This window comes from Thermobia domestica, chromosome 8, assembly GCF_964235325.1.
Source record: "Thermobia domestica chromosome 8, izTheDome1.hap1.1, whole genome shotgun sequence".
NCBI lineage: Eukaryota > Metazoa > Arthropoda > Insecta > Zygentoma > Lepismatidae > Thermobia > Thermobia domestica.
The window spans coordinates 166,403,912-166,419,778 of NC_137461.1; the positions used below are offsets into that span (position 1 = coordinate 166,403,912).

General features: G+C 35.0%; 1 protein-coding gene and 1 long non-coding RNA gene across 5 annotated transcripts in view; one reads left to right on the forward strand and one right to left on the reverse strand.

The window, feature by feature from the left end:
* Nucleotides 1-15,867, forward strand: part of LOC145693339 (uncharacterized) — a 570,535-nt gene that overhangs the window by 401,280 nt on the left and 153,388 nt on the right. The gene's annotated exons all lie outside the window — the stretch shown is intronic.
* Cap-D3 (Chromosome associated protein D3) overlaps nucleotides 1-15,867 on the reverse strand; it is a 291,049-nt gene that overhangs the window by 96,285 nt on the left and 178,897 nt on the right. For 2 of the 4 annotated variants that reach the window (XM_081769234.1, XM_081769235.1), the window contains exon 11: nucleotides 5,495-5,575. The exons of the other annotated variants lie outside the window; for them this stretch is intronic. In XM_081769234.1, the coding sequence (XP_081625360.1) occupies nucleotides 5,495-5,575 (81 nt within the window). The remainder of the gene's footprint in view (nucleotides 1-5,494; nucleotides 5,576-15,867) is intronic. 4 annotated transcript variants of the gene reach the window in all.

The following is a 15,867-nucleotide window of genomic DNA, read 5'->3' on the forward strand; positions in this document are numbered from 1 at the left end:
TCATTTTTGTATATACTTTTCTTTAATGCCCGCACTCTAAGACTTTTTGAACGTCCTATATAGATGATTATTAATACTTATTAATAATTAAATTATTAATATTTGAATCCCCCAATTTTGATTCAGTACATCTCAGGATACAACAATCGCTTATAGAATGATACTTCTTTACTATTGGAAAGCCATACTGTAAGCGTATATTAAACAGTAATTATTATGTCTGTTTCTAGAAGAACTTACGTTTTGAGTCTTCAAAGATACGTTCTTATATTAAAAAAAAAATCATCTGTATATATACAATGTCCTTACAACAAAATGTCTTATGTAAGGACTTCTCGAACTGGACGTCAACTTGATATTAATAAGAACAGAACTTTCCTGAAGAGATCCATCATTTAGAACAGTGGTTCCCAATCGATGTGTCTTGATACACTGGTTTATCATGCAGTTTAACACGGTTTACCGCAAAATTTTAGAATTTGAAAATTATGAAGCGTTTAATACTTAATTAAAATCAATTTTCAGACAGACTACCAAACAACGCTCCAGCGGGAGCAACGATTCTCAGTACTACATAGAGTCACTACTTTCTAGACACTTACAGGCTTATGCTACTATAAATTATATCAACAAAATAAATAAATAAAATAAACAAGTGTATTGCGCTGTTATAGGCGTTCAGTAAGGTGTGTCATCAGTGAAAGAAGGTAGGGAACCACAGACTTAGAAAATATGTAACATTTTAAAGTGAAGCTGGTTTTACACACCACTGAAGCACGATTTTTTTCCACCGTAAATTCAATATTATTATTTGTGACTTATCTTCATTCGCTTCAGAGATATTGATAAAAATAATCTATATACGCATAGAAATATCGAAGTTACTCTATAGTTCTCGAATAATTTAACCGAGGGTTTACACTTTAGTAGTCGTTCACAACGAGTAGCGAGAAGTAAGCACTACATATAGAGTACGTAATCATAATAACAGCTCTATTTTGAAGTAAACTGAACACTTTGACCAAACAGAGTCATGTGATATATGTTTAACAAATACAATGATATTTTTCTAAACACTCATAATTCCACAACATAATTTGCAAATGAACCGACATACTGAAAGAAACTTCCCACAAAATTCCTTAATTTTACTCGTTCAAACTGATACAGCATATTACAAACTGGTTTTAAAATTCAATGCGGTTGTTGGAAGTTTCTGGGCATGTTTTCAGCTGCATATACGTTAATACGTTTAAACACCTTATACAAGATATACATAATCAATTTGACGAACTATTTCTTAAGGTACAAGGATATTCTGTAATTTGTGTGTCACTAAAATTACATTACATCAGTCTATTAATATCGCCAAAACGATGTTAAAAACATGAACATAAATTATTATGTCAGAAATAAGAGCATACATTAAAAATTTCTGGGATTACGTACATTGTTTATATAGGTAATAGATAAAAGTTTTAACCTATCTTCAACATTATCGTTTTCAAGATAATAACTACAACTGGGATGACGGATATATATATATATATGGTTTTGCTACAATTGTGCGTCCATACATTACGAAGATTGCACGAAATGTGGCGTCTACTTCTATATTTCGTTTGGAATTACTGACTATATAGCGTCACACTTCGTGCATTTCGTGAAGTGTGGCAACAGCACAAAGTGCCTGAACGCTAGTATCTCCTGCGTTTACATGCATTCCTTTGTAACGCTTCTGCGCTTGGGAGTGGGAGTGACAGTTTAAAAGTTTGGACAACTGTCTTGAGTTGCGTTTTATAATCTTTTTTTTTTTTTTTTTTTTTTGAATTGCAATGAACCAAACCTCAAAATTTGTTTTGATCAGTAAATAACGCTTTGATAATTTCTGAGAGAAAGTAGGAAACAAGTTAATGGTTTCACTATCTACGACTCTACTTTTTATTTGGTCCCCCACGATTTTCTCTCATACTTTTGAAGCGATTTTGATATGTCAGATCAGATAGATAGATCGAAATAGGCGTCACTTTTTTTTTTTTTTTTTTTTTTTTTCAGTTTCTGAAAATAAAGTGACGACCTTAAAAACTTACGAGATTTACTAACACAAGGGTTCCTTTCTCTTCGAATAACTTCTTTGCATCTCAGTCAATTTTATTGAAACTTGCACGCTAGCTAAATAAATCAATGTCCTTTTGTATGAATATGGTCCCATTAACATGACTTTGAAACAGAATGACAATTGTTAGAAAATTAAAATGACATTAATCGTCCTACAGAAACTAATTTTCCTACCGGACTAACTGTCCTACGAAAACAAATCTTTCAGATTATATGTAAGTCTATATTTGTCATACATACACAAAATTTGTTTGAAATTTAAATGGCAGGTAGTATTTTCTATCATAATTCAGTTCTACTGTGCGAATTGAATGAAATTTTTGGAATATGTACAGAACTTAGGAAAATAACGTAATATGTACAGCCACATAACAGGGGCGTAACTAAGCTGGGGTAACCGGGATAGTGTGCCGGGGCTCACTGGTTGAATCCCGAATAAATGCAAATCAGAATTATATAATCTACATTTTAATGGGTCTGGGGGCTCAGGCCAACTTCTATTCGGGGCCCTGCTGGGCCTAGTTATACCATTGTGACAAAATTATCGTTCTCTATGGGTTCTTAAACCAAAATGGTGGTCATAATAATGTCATAAATATTCACTATTGTATACCCCGTAACTCGGATAATAATTGTTATATGAAAATCAAACTGCAGAATGTATACAGATATATGAAATAACCTATAATAATACCAGTGTTGTCTGTCGTTTTGATTGAAAATGGTAAACATTGTTTTATATCATAATTGATTACTGATTACGATCCGATTATAATGAACTTTTTAGAACATGTGCAGAATTTCGTTGTTTTTGAGGCATAGTGATCATCATTAAGAAACTTCAGAAATAAAACGACGGTCTTATAATTGGGCAAATATTCAATACTTTATACCCCGCAACTCTGACACTAATCGTAAAATATCAAACTTGTAAAATGTATAATTACAAAGATAGAAACATTAGTAATAGTAGTGCTCGCTCCATTAAAAAATAGCAAGACACTACTTCTATAATAGATAATAGTCCAATGTTAAAGGATTTCACGATGTACACGTTCGTACATTTATTTAATGAGCATTTTATCAAATTGGTTGTGGTTTTACTTTTTCTAAAAAAAATTATTCCAATTTTTTTTAAAAAATGAAAAGAACGCACGCATTATTTATACCCTCCATCCTGTTTATAACTAAATATTTGTAACGGTTATTATAACATAGTTGTCTGTAGAATTAGTATTGAGTAAATGCTAGAATTACGTTCGTAATGTTGTGGGTTCGAAGCCTCTGACACAGTCTTCACTATGATTCTTCAAACTAGACTAAATTAAACTTGTAAGTCCACATATAAATATAGAACTTGTGCCCTAAACGCATTGTCCTACTTTCCTAATAGTTTCCATTCCTATTGCTATACGGTATCGTATCTAAAAGATCATTTGGCTGCATTTGATAAACACGCATAAATAAATAAAAATATTAATTTCCAACATAGCCACATGAATAACTTACATTCAACAAATTATCATAGTTTCAATTGATCTCAAATTTAAGTGAAACTTAGATGATTATTGAACACCGAATTTCATTAGTTTGCCCTCGAAATTATGTAAGTCTTTGAAATCACAACCAATTTTAAGAGAACACTGCCCTTCTGGTTTTATTCTAAATTTCCTAACTTTTTTGCTTTTATTTGGATATAAACAATAAAACCTTGTGGAAATCGAAATTCTCCCACCCAATACGAATGACAAGCCAAAATCTGCATTTGTTATTCTTTTTTTTTTTTTTTTTTCATGTTAATAAGAGTTAATGAATATCACTAACTACGTCCATGTTTGCAGTAAGCTCTATCATTAGTGTTATAGGCAAGTACAAAATTATTTTTCCATTTCGTTTACATCATTAAGGTGATCTGCTACCTCTAGCAACCTTGAAAGTTACCTTATTTGAAAAGCATAGCAAAGTTTTTCACTATTTTCTTCTTTATTATTAAAGTTAAAAACGTCAAAATTTGAACAAACCTAGAGGAGATGCATATCTGTGCCCTGCCTATCTTACATTTTGAAAAAAAAAAAAAAAAAAAAAAAAAAAAAGTACGCAACCTTCTGTCTTTGACTTTCAAAACTTGGGAACGTAACTGTAACCCTCCCACTCATAAATGTTGCTTGCTTTTGTTGAAATGCGTATTGACTCCTGTGTGAACTAGGGCTATTCCAATAATCGAATAATCGATAAAAATTCGAAAATTTCAAAATCGTTTTCTGGATAAAGAATTCTAATTTTATCGAATTATCGCACTTTTGAGGTTCTCAAATTGTTCGAGGCACTCGTTGAGTCTTGAATTGTTTGAAAGCAGCGAATACTGAAAGATCTCAGTATGATAATAATTTATCGAGTCGTTTGAATATTTTGAAAAGTTCGATGCTATCGGAGTGTTTGGAAGAAATAATGCAATCTACGTTATCATAGGTGTACATAGTGTGTACTACATATATGCAGGGTGAAGTTCATTTTAAAAGTTGCCTGAGTTTTTTCCTACATGTCTTGAAGACTAATGTTGATGTACAAGGCTTAAGTAGTCTGTCAGGAAAGGAAGGGAGAGAGAGACAAAGATAAAATATGCACTACCTGAACGGGATTTTAAACCAAGACACCATTAGTCTACAAACCGTCACTATACCGATTGCGCCAACAGGGCAGGCACAAAAAGAATTTTGCATCTGGTTTGGAGGATTCGAATTAAAGTTCTGGACAGAGAGCTTCTGATATAGGTAGAGGTAAGGAGACTCAGGTGAGATAGCCCGATTGCGATATTTCTAGTGTTTCGCAGAGAGAGGTATCGTGTCGCACACTGCATCACACATCTTTAATGTGAGGGCTATTAGTTTTATGCAAAGGAAGACTGCAAACAAATGCATTTCAATGAAACAGAAAAGAGAGAGACGGAACACCGAGACCTTGATTTGGAATCTAAAGATGTGGGAGGGTGGGACAATTTTACGGAGACGGACAGTGTGAGAGGAAGACTACATGTGTTTTACGAAACCCAATACGAAGATGATGATGATAATAATAATAATAATAATAATAATAATAATTATTATTATTATTATTATTATTATTATTATTATTATTATTATTATTATATTTAAACCCGACCAACGAACATTTCTAGCTACGCCTATGCCTGCAAACATAAGTGATAAACATTCTCGCGTATCTAATTTTATCCTGCAGGGATGATATCGAGACTTGTAGGCGGACCCTGAGGGAAGGGTCGCTCGCCACCTCCAATGGCACAAGCACCAGTGCTGCAAGAGTTCAAGTCTGTACATAATAAAACTAAATAACCGTAAGTAGCAGTGTTACAACTCACCGCTACCCCATCTCTCAGGAATCCGTCCTGGATCCGTCCCTGATCGAGACACACTGACATCTCGAGTCGAAAATGTGTCATCTGGAAAGAAAAGGTATGAAAAATGTTATCATCTTAACAGCCTTTTGCGCCGATTTCCTTATAACTTTCGAAAAGCCTATCCCAGTGTGCTAACTGACAAGCGGATCCCCGAGATTTCCCCTTCTGAGAACTCTTTATTCTCCTGCAGGAGAAACTTTAATCCCCAACAGGGCAACTTTTCCCCTCTCTTACGCGTGTGATGGCTGGGTGCGTATATGAGTGAAATTCATCCGCACTGGGAAAAATATTCAATTCGTAAACTAGCCCGTCCAGTCATCCATTTTCTATATAACGTACTGAAGAATATATATATATATAAATTCTGCGAAATAAAGTTCTGAGGAATCTACTTACATAGTTCAACAGGCTCGCAACTATGTCGGGGGCTAGGGTGTCTAATCCCTCAAACCACAATGCATCCGTATGATATTAACACAGAGACCGAGAATTGTTACGGTTGCGGGCCTTATCAACAAAGTTTTCATAGGTATTACATAATTCAAACAAATTTGAATAATGTCAAATAAATTTACTACGTTTTTAAAATCATGCTCAATTTTAATAAAAGCCAGCACCATTTAGTTACAAGAACATAAAATGTTGCGTGAACCGTTACCCAGCTTTACCAAATTTGTTTCTCTTCTGTTCGAACTCCCAACGAAAGTATGCACAAATATTTCACATGAATTTGATCGAGGATGTACTTATGCACATGATACAATTCCACAGCGTTCAGACGCCTTGCGAAATTCATTTATTAGTAAAAGATTAAAATTAGTAAATGGTAGTGTGAAAATTACATGGTTCGTATTTCCTTCTGTATTTCCAGAAAATGGGAGATGCAGACATTACACATGAGTATACGGTTATTTATAAAATATTGTATTGTCACCGGACATACTGTATGTCCATGCAAAATTAAAAGGTTCTAGATCTAGATAGTGTAGAAGTGGCCATGTGAAGAGACAACAAAGAACTAAAGTGATTTTTAAAAAGCACAGCTCAGAAATTTTGCCCATATGCTATTTCTGGATCATTTTCCCTCAAAAATTATTAATGTTAGAATCTTTCAATTATTTCCGAAGAGAGGGTTTTTACCTCACTTTCAGAAAGTAATTTTGTACTAGATTGATCCCAACAATACTTTTTTATAATCTTTCCCAAAGATCACAAAGTGACATCTGCACTGTTGTTTTGCGGAAATGGTAAGCTGATAAAGTGACAACTTCTCTTTCTGGAATTCGAAATATGAAAAGAAAGAAAAAAGAGAGGGAGAGACATGAGAAAAGGTTTTAGTTGTACCCGGAACAACTGGTGTCTTCCTGTTTTGCCTATTCCTGTTCTGCCTACTAGCCTCCAGCAAAATTTATCAAGATTTCTGCGTTATCAATATTGTAGGAGAAACAGGAATTAATGTTTGGCATATTCCTGTTTCGCCTACTGTTAAGATGAAGGAATATTTTTGAGATTGGGATTTTCTTGGGGATTTTATTTTTAAGGTGAATTCAGTTATATTGTAAAATAACTTAATATTAACGAAAATGCTTCAATAGTTGCGATTTAAACAACTAACGAACAAGAAAGGGGAAAAGCAAATATTATGTACTTTCACTTTTAGCTAAAATTACCCTGACTAGTCGGAACAAATACTCCTCTTTGATTGGCATTTCATTGGGGAGAGAATAAATCAGTCTCAGAATATGTCTACCTTTGAATCGAAACTTTTAAGGAGCCACCGGCAATGTAACGTGTGTGTTAGTCTTGTGTTGAACTTCATGTGTGCCATAGAATAGAATATTTTTTATTGTCATTAAACAACGAATGTTGTAATAGATAGCGTCAATAATATACAAAAATCAGATCATTTGTTATAATTTACATTTTCTTCAAATTCATTAGTACTATAAATAACTTTATTTACAAGACATACTTTGTTTTTGAAATCGACATTACACATCCTTCCAATATACAGTATATTGGTCATAACATTATACAGTTTCATATCAGTATATTTGTATCTTCTTTGGGTTGTATTTAGCCTAACACGTGGGGTATTTAACTCATCTTTACGTCCTATATTATATGAGTGAACATGACTGTGATAACCAATACCAATATCATCCTGATTTTCTCTAACGTGCATAAGGCATCCATAAACGTACAAAGAAGGAACTCTCATAATTTGCATTTCCTTAAAGAATGATCTTCATGGTACAGGATTTTTTGTTTTTGTATTAGATTCATTGAGATACAGTTTTTAATACTTCAATTATGTTGATTTCATTTCTAATGTTTTGTTAGTTTTAATTTTGACTCTCATTAAGGTCTTATCTGTACTTAGAAGTGTTGTGTCGTCAGCAGATAAAACAGATTTACAAGGTAGAAAACTTGGGAAATCATCTACTTAGATAAGAAAAAGTAAAGGTCCTAAGACACTCCCCTGAGGCACCCCTGATGTTAAATTCAAAAAACTTGACCTTTCATTTGCAATACGGACTGCCTGTCGTCTATTACAAAGATATAACTTCATTAATGACAACTCGATTTCCCTGATACCATAATAATATAGTTTTTCATCAATACACTGTGTGACATTGTATCGAAAGCTTTACTCGGGTCTATCAGCGTTGCACACGTATATAAATTACTTTCAAAATTGTCTAATATATGTGTTACTATATTTTCCACAGCCTTAGTCGTGGAAACCCCCGGTTTGAATCCAAATTACGAAGTGCCGGTCAGTTTATTCGTTTCTAGATAGTTTAATAATTGATTTTTAATGTATTGCTCAAAAACTTTGAATATAATTGGCACTAAGAATATAGGACAATTGTTATTAAATGTACTTTGTTTTTCTTATGTATGGCTATAGTGATTGTCAATTTAAGGCAGTCAGGGAAGATTCCCTCTAGAAGCATCTATTTAAATAGGTAAAATAAAGGTTTAATTATAATATCAATTTTTTTTAACCAATTGTTGGAAAATACATAGAAATTCTCACTGTTTGAGGTTTTTAGCTTACTAACGATTCATAAAACTGTTTTGGTATTAACTGCAGTTCATGAAAAAATTGACTCAATGTTACGTACATTTTTGCTGTGCTAATAAACTTCTAAAAGTCAAAATCTTGATTTTCGGAGAAACAGTTTTCATCTTTTTATTTTTTTATTTTTATTTATTTGCCAAAGTTCCAGATACAGCAAGGCAGCCATTTTACACTGAAACTATATAACATAGAATATAAAATTAACAATAACAAGTATAAACAAAAAGTTATATAAAGGTCCATAAGTATAGCAATAACAAATTGAAATAAAACTAAGGTTCCATAAGTGTAGCAATAATTTCCTGTCGGAAAACATTCTCAGGTTTAAAAATATCCACGTCAGAAGCAATGGAGTTAAATTCAGAAGCCAGTCTATAGAACAAAGAACGCTGAATAATTGATAATCGAGGCGTGTTGCAATGAAGTAGTTCACTATTTCTAGTTCTTCTTGCAGGTACCCGAATATTAAATTTAGAGATTAGTTCTTCAGTTCTAAGTTTCCCATTTAGAATTCTATGAAGAAACATCATATCAAATAGCATGCGACGAGATGAAGGTGTACGGATGCCAAGAACAGTCAACAATTCAGGTTTACTTAAACAGCGTACAGAAGGTATTCTTTTCCTGACAATGGCAAGAAAGAAATTTAGAACTGAGTCAATGCGAGAGAGAGTTGATACGCTAGCCATACTCCAAATGGTGGAACAGTACTCTATTTTGGTTGAAATGAACGTTTTATAGAATATACTTAAGGCTGTAATATCCCTAATCTCTGTAAACCTGTACAGGAGACCTAATAATCGCATAGCACTCTTGGTCATGGCAGTAATGTGATCAGCAAACAGAAGTCTTTCGTCGAACACAACCCCGAGATCCTTCTGAGATGAGACCTTAGCAATAGGATCATCTCCAATGAAGTAGGTAGAAGGGATTTAGTTTTTCTTTAATGAAAATGTAATGGTAGAAGATTTTAAGGGATTTACTTTTAGATTCCACATGCTACACCAGTCCAGAAGATCTGAGAGGTTTTTATGCAGTTCAATCACATCTTGAGCTGTCCTAATTTCCCGAAATAATTTGCAGTCGTCAGCAAAGAGAAGAATTTTGGTATCAGATAACTTAAGATAAGACGGGAGATCATCTATGAAGAGAAGGAAAAGAAGTGGGCCTAGAATACTACCCTGCGGAACACCAGAGAGAACAGGAACAAAATTCGAAGCAGATCCAGAGAGAACAACACGTTGTTCACGTTCGGTGAGATAGTCTCGTAACAATGAGAAGAAGTTGCCGTGAATATTAAATCTATGTGCTAGTTTATGAAGAAGAAGCTTAGTGTCAATGCGATCAAAAGCTTTAGTTAGGTCTAGATAGATTACATCAAGTTGTGTATTATTGGACAGAGATTTAACTGCTTCCGAAAGTAATAAAAATAAATTTGTGATAGTAGAACTGCCAGGAAGAAAGCCATGTTGAGCAGGATCTAAGTAGGGTGAAACAAATTTATGCAATCTATCTTTGATTATTTTCTCGCACACCACAGAAAGGATGGGCAAGAGAGAAATGGGTCTGTATGATGAAACATTGTTCGCGCTGCCAGATTTCAAAATAGGTACAATATTAGCCTGTTTCCACGATCTAGGAAAAACACCTTCACTAAAGCATCTATTTAAAAATCGTGATAAAGGGTTGGCCAGAGATTCTGTAGTATTACGTAAGAAGATTGAATTGATATTGTCAGGACCAGGAGAACGATTCAAAGGTAAAGAAGAAAGAAGATGCCTTACCTCATCAGGAGAAGTACTGAGTGAAGACAACGTGTGTGAACAAACTTGCTGAACAGAGGGAAGCGGCGTAGGAGTAGTCTGAACACAAAAATTATTGTAGAAATAATCACTAAAAATATGAACTCTATTTTCACCAGTTGCTACAATCGAGTCGTGAAAAATTTCTTCAGGAATGCGGGAAGCACTTCTTCTTGAATTTATGAGGGACCAAAATCTGTTTGGATTTGTAGAAATATCAGATGTTATTGGTTTATCATTTAATTCTGTTATACTATTCACAAAATATCACAGAACTCGTTTACGGATATTGGTATGGAATCTCGAACAGCGCGTTTTCCAATTTCCTTATTAATTGTAGACCAAGCTGCTGCACATTTATTCTTTGAATTATTTATTTGCAGTAGGCCTATTTTTTGCTACATATCTCTTTTCTGTACATCTTGTTAGCAGTTTTACATTTTTCTTTATCAGTCGGTGATTTTGTAATGTTGGTAATATTATGCAAGATGATTAGTATATCCTGTTGTGATATAAGATGTGGCGTATACCAAATAAAAATTGTTTCAATACATTTAGTCCACATATGGTAGTTCTCTTAACCTTTTCCGGCCAGCATTATTTTAGATATGTAACCAAGGTACGCATAAAAGCTCACAATTGTGGAAGTTTAGAAATTTCCTAGGCTTTTTCTTGGGCTCGTGCCGCACATCTTTTAAAATTATAGATAGAATTGTCTTCTGAGTGTTTTCTGAGAACAGTTTTGTAATAAGTGTCTTTATCCTCATAGATATGTCGAACTTTGTTTACATTAAGCGTGCAGGTTTAACTGTTTGAATATAAAGATTATTTATACGGGATTAACAGGCATAATGGTGAGAAGACTTACGTGAAATGTACAGTCGGATGCAAAGCTACTGTAGTTCTTGGAGATGAACCCATAAAATCGTTAGGTATACATTCGCACGAGTCGCAAGGAACTTTAATTGAAGCCAGACATTCAGTGGATAAAATGACGAACAGGGTAATCGAGGAACCACTTCCAAAGATTGCAGGTACGTTCATTTCTTTGGTGTAAGGTACAACACAGTGGCATTTATTTTATTTTATTTCAAATTTCGGGGAATGATACCTATCGTAGTGCAAGCCACAGACTTTCGTAGTATAATAAGCATGGAGTTGGTTTGTCAATTTCACCAATGAACAGTGGAAGAGCGAAGAAAATTTAATAGTCACCCATTAATTTTTGTTGTATTGTATGAAGTATTAACAAATGTGACAAATGGACAAGAACAACTGACAGTGTTGAGGGATAGCATTCAAAACTGAATAAAAAATTGTCTCATGATCACCCCAGTATATTTACACTGTTGGAGTTTCTGAAGCAAGGACAGCAGAGGAATGAAAGTTGAATGTTTTACTGGAGATAGGGAGCGGCCAAAAGTGCAGAATACTGTGTCCTATTGCATACATTTAGAAAAGTGCGTATGAGTGTACGTGAAAAAAAAAATTTACATTTATACAAAAATTGTACAAATAACATAGCTCTTTTTCATTTCCTTTAATCCTGATCACTTAGTTTTATTTAATGCTAAACCGTTTTTAATTTATTTTGGTGACTTGTATTAAATCAATATCCTGGATTCATATAAAGCTAAAATCCCAAGCTCAAAAATTTTCCTTTGTCTTAATAGCACACAAAACAGGAATAGTCAAAACACGAATTCCTGTTCCGCCTACAATCTTGATAACGTTGGAATGCTGATAATATTGCTGCGAGGCTAGTAGGCGAAACAGGAACAGGCCAAACAGGAAGGAATCGAACAACTTCAGCGAGACAGAGAACTAAACTTATCGCTCGCCTGGGGCGGGGAGGAAAAATTATACCGTCGTAGCGAGTTCAGGTTTTACTGTTGCCATGTTTTCAGTCAAAGACGGAAGCTTGCTTACTGTGTTTTTCCCAAAATCTAAGATAGGCAGGACATAGATATGTATCTGTTCTAAGTTTGTTTAAATTTTGACGTTTGTAACCTTAATAATAAAGAAGAAAATGGTGAAAAACTTTGCTACGCTTTTTAAATGAGCTAACTTTCAAAGTTGCTAGGATCAAGTGTTTTCTTAAATTTGCAGAATTCCTAACAGTTGATAACAATTTCCTCGCTTTCAATAATTTTTCATTTATTTCTTTTGCGTGCAAATATTTCTTGAGATATCCAAGCCAAAGAAGGCTTTCTTCCATCATTTCTAAATTGCAAGGTCACTGATGGACAGACACAGACTACACAGTTTAATGCACAACTCCTAACTCGAAACTTATTTAGACAGAGTAAAATCGCTTACAACGTCTACAAGAATTCCCCAGAGGGGCTGAAATAGATCATTTTTTTTCACCAGAGATGTTTACCCTCGCGAGGGTGGCCCTCTCGAGGGCATCCTCACCCTCAAATTCCCTCGCCCACAATTACATGAGGGCGAGGGTGCACGACGGCGAGAACAAGTTTCGACAGCGATGGTGAGGAGAAATTCCCAACACAAGGGCGAGGACCAACTGTCACTGCGAGTGAGGGTGCGCGAGAGCGAGGATCAACTTCCACTGCGACGGCGAGGGTTTGCGAGGGCGAGCAACAATTTCCTTCGCGAGAACGAGGGCACGCGAGGGAGAAGGACAAACTTCCTTAACAACTATTTTGAATTTGCTGTTTAAACATTTTTGGAGGAATATAATATTTAAAATAACATTTGCCATGTCCTTTAGATAAAAGTTAGTCATAGCAAGATCATAGATTGGTCATATTGTTCCTTTCATTTAATTGCAGTAGATAATTTTTCTTGTGTACTTCTACGTAATTATTAAAAATAATAAAGCAAATGAATGTAATATTTGCTTGTTTCTCATGAAAGTTTCCGGATAGAAATAGCGCTGCGTTTAGAAGCGAATGTGCCTCATTGCTACCCTGTCTGTGCTAGGGACGTTTTAGATAAAAGTGTCTACACTGTCATGCTTACAGAATACTGGTAGACAGACACTCACTCACTTCATTCAGCAGTAAATGACATAATCTTAAGAGCGCTGATATCTGAACGAACACAATCAGTGAGAGAACGAACAGAATGCAGTAGATCAGATGGAAAAAGACTTGATGGAATGACTTTTGTTCATAGATGGCCATTTTGCACTGAGCTCGCGCTTACTTCTCTCAACTGGGCTCGCGTCCACTCGGGCTCGGGCTCATTTCTTTCAACTCGGCTCGCGCTCGGGCTCAGTTCCCTCAGTTCGACTCGCGCTTAATTTTTAAATGAATAGTTTGTATTAAGTTTCTGGAAACAAGCAATATATTCTGAAGTTATTGAGAAGTTTATATCTTTACGTTTCGAACTTCTGTTGTAAAATTAGATATTAAGTAATATGATATGTCCATGAACACCCGGATGGTATAGCCTTAATGAGATTTCTTTGTATGTTTTTTTCTCTTTTCCACCCAAAACCAAGTTTTATATGCTTAAAGACAGACAGACAGACACAATTATATATATATATATATATATATATATATATATATATATATATATATATATATATATATATATAGAGTGTGTGTGTGTGTGTCTTGGAGCAATATAGTATATGCAATATATTATATGCAAGTTAGTTGGGAACCTGGGGTCCCGCAATAGTGTTCTCAATCGGGCCCTGCACGTTCTAAGTCCATTAGATTACCTTTTTTCCCCTTTACTTTGGAGCAAGAAAGCTTTAAATGTTTAACTATATGACTTCCCTCAGGAACAGCCTCTACTTTCAATTATGTGTTTGAAGACATATTGCCCTGCTAAAATACATTAAGTATGATAATTTCTTTATTAATTCTTATGCAGTATTAATAAATTTTGGTCGGACACATGTTTTTATCTTTCATTATATTATTATTATTATTAGACAATAGACAATATTACCTACTCACCAATCAAAGTCGTCAGAACAAACCTTCAATTTATGGTACCCGAAGAAAAGTTTTTATCTGCAGCTATAACGCCTACAGGTAATCTAGGACTGAAATCCGGGGCTGGATTCACAACAGGCTCCTGGGGGGCAGTGAAAGTTTTCTCTGATGATCTGAAGCTGACGCAATATGGTGTTGCTAGGGGGAGGGGCAAACGACACTTCGTTCTGTGCTGACGCAGAGATTACTTTGAATTTAGTAGAGGTGTCTTCCTCATCACCATAGTAAAAATAAAATCTAACTTCTACACACAAAAGTAGCATGAAAAAATGGGTCAATTATTTTTGGGCATAAGAAATATATACCACATACTACAAAGGGTGTTACTGCTGCAATTGTAAACAAAATTCACCAAACTAATTTCGTGCAAATAACTAACTCAATCTTTTACGTAAATCTTATATATCTCCTTATATGTTAATTATTATAGGAAACTATAAGTTGAAAACAACACTTTTTAAACATCATCACCCTTATCACTCTTATAATTTGCACTACGAGACAAAACGAGAACTTTTTCGAGTCTTGTTCGTAACATTAGTTCACCCAAGTCTTAGGTCTTAAACACTATTTTAGCACTAAATGATCCGTTTAAAAACATATAAATTGATAAAAGTGATCACAATGAAAGGCATTTATGAACGTTTAAAGATACTTAAATCACAATATATTTCAATAATAAATATGGTTTAGATGTTCTTGGATACACCTTTCTTACACCTCTCGTGACGCAGAAGAATTCTTTGATTTCTAGATAAGGGAAATACATTTTGTACCTAAATTTACAGAACGAGACGAGAAGTGAGTCGTCGAGAATCGAGACAATAAAGAAGTTCCCGAAAATCGAGACGAGACCCCTATAAAATTTACGAGACGAGATGATAATCTTATTTCTCGTCTCGTCTCGTCTCATGGGCAAACTAGTTTGCACCGAAAGATGTTGAGGAAACTCTATTCAAATTTTATCTGAACATATTCATGGTAATATTAAGCCTGGAGTAGTCAATGATTTGTTCCATTTTAGATGATCCCGAGTGTTATACGATGGTATGTTTAGTTTTCTTTGTTTAGTACATATGTTAAGGAATAATTCAGCAAATAGGCTGTAAAATTGAGGATCTGATCCTCGCGAGGATTTCCTCACCCTCAATGGTATGAGGGCGAGGGCGATGGACAGCTCATTTCGCAAGGGTGAGGGTGAACGAGGGCCAACTGCCAGGGCGAGGGTGCGTGAGGGCGATGCATAATCATCCTCGCGAGGGCGAGGACAAGTTTCCAGCACGAGGCCGAAGGCGAGTGAGGGCGGTGGACAACTCCCATCGCGAGGGTGAGGGTGAGCGAGGACGAGGACCCACTTTCACTGCGAGGGAGAGGGACAATTCCCTTCGCGAGGGCAAGGACAAGTTTCCAGTACGAGGGCGAGGGCTAACTGTCAGGGCGATGGACAAGTCCCTTTGCGAAAGCGAG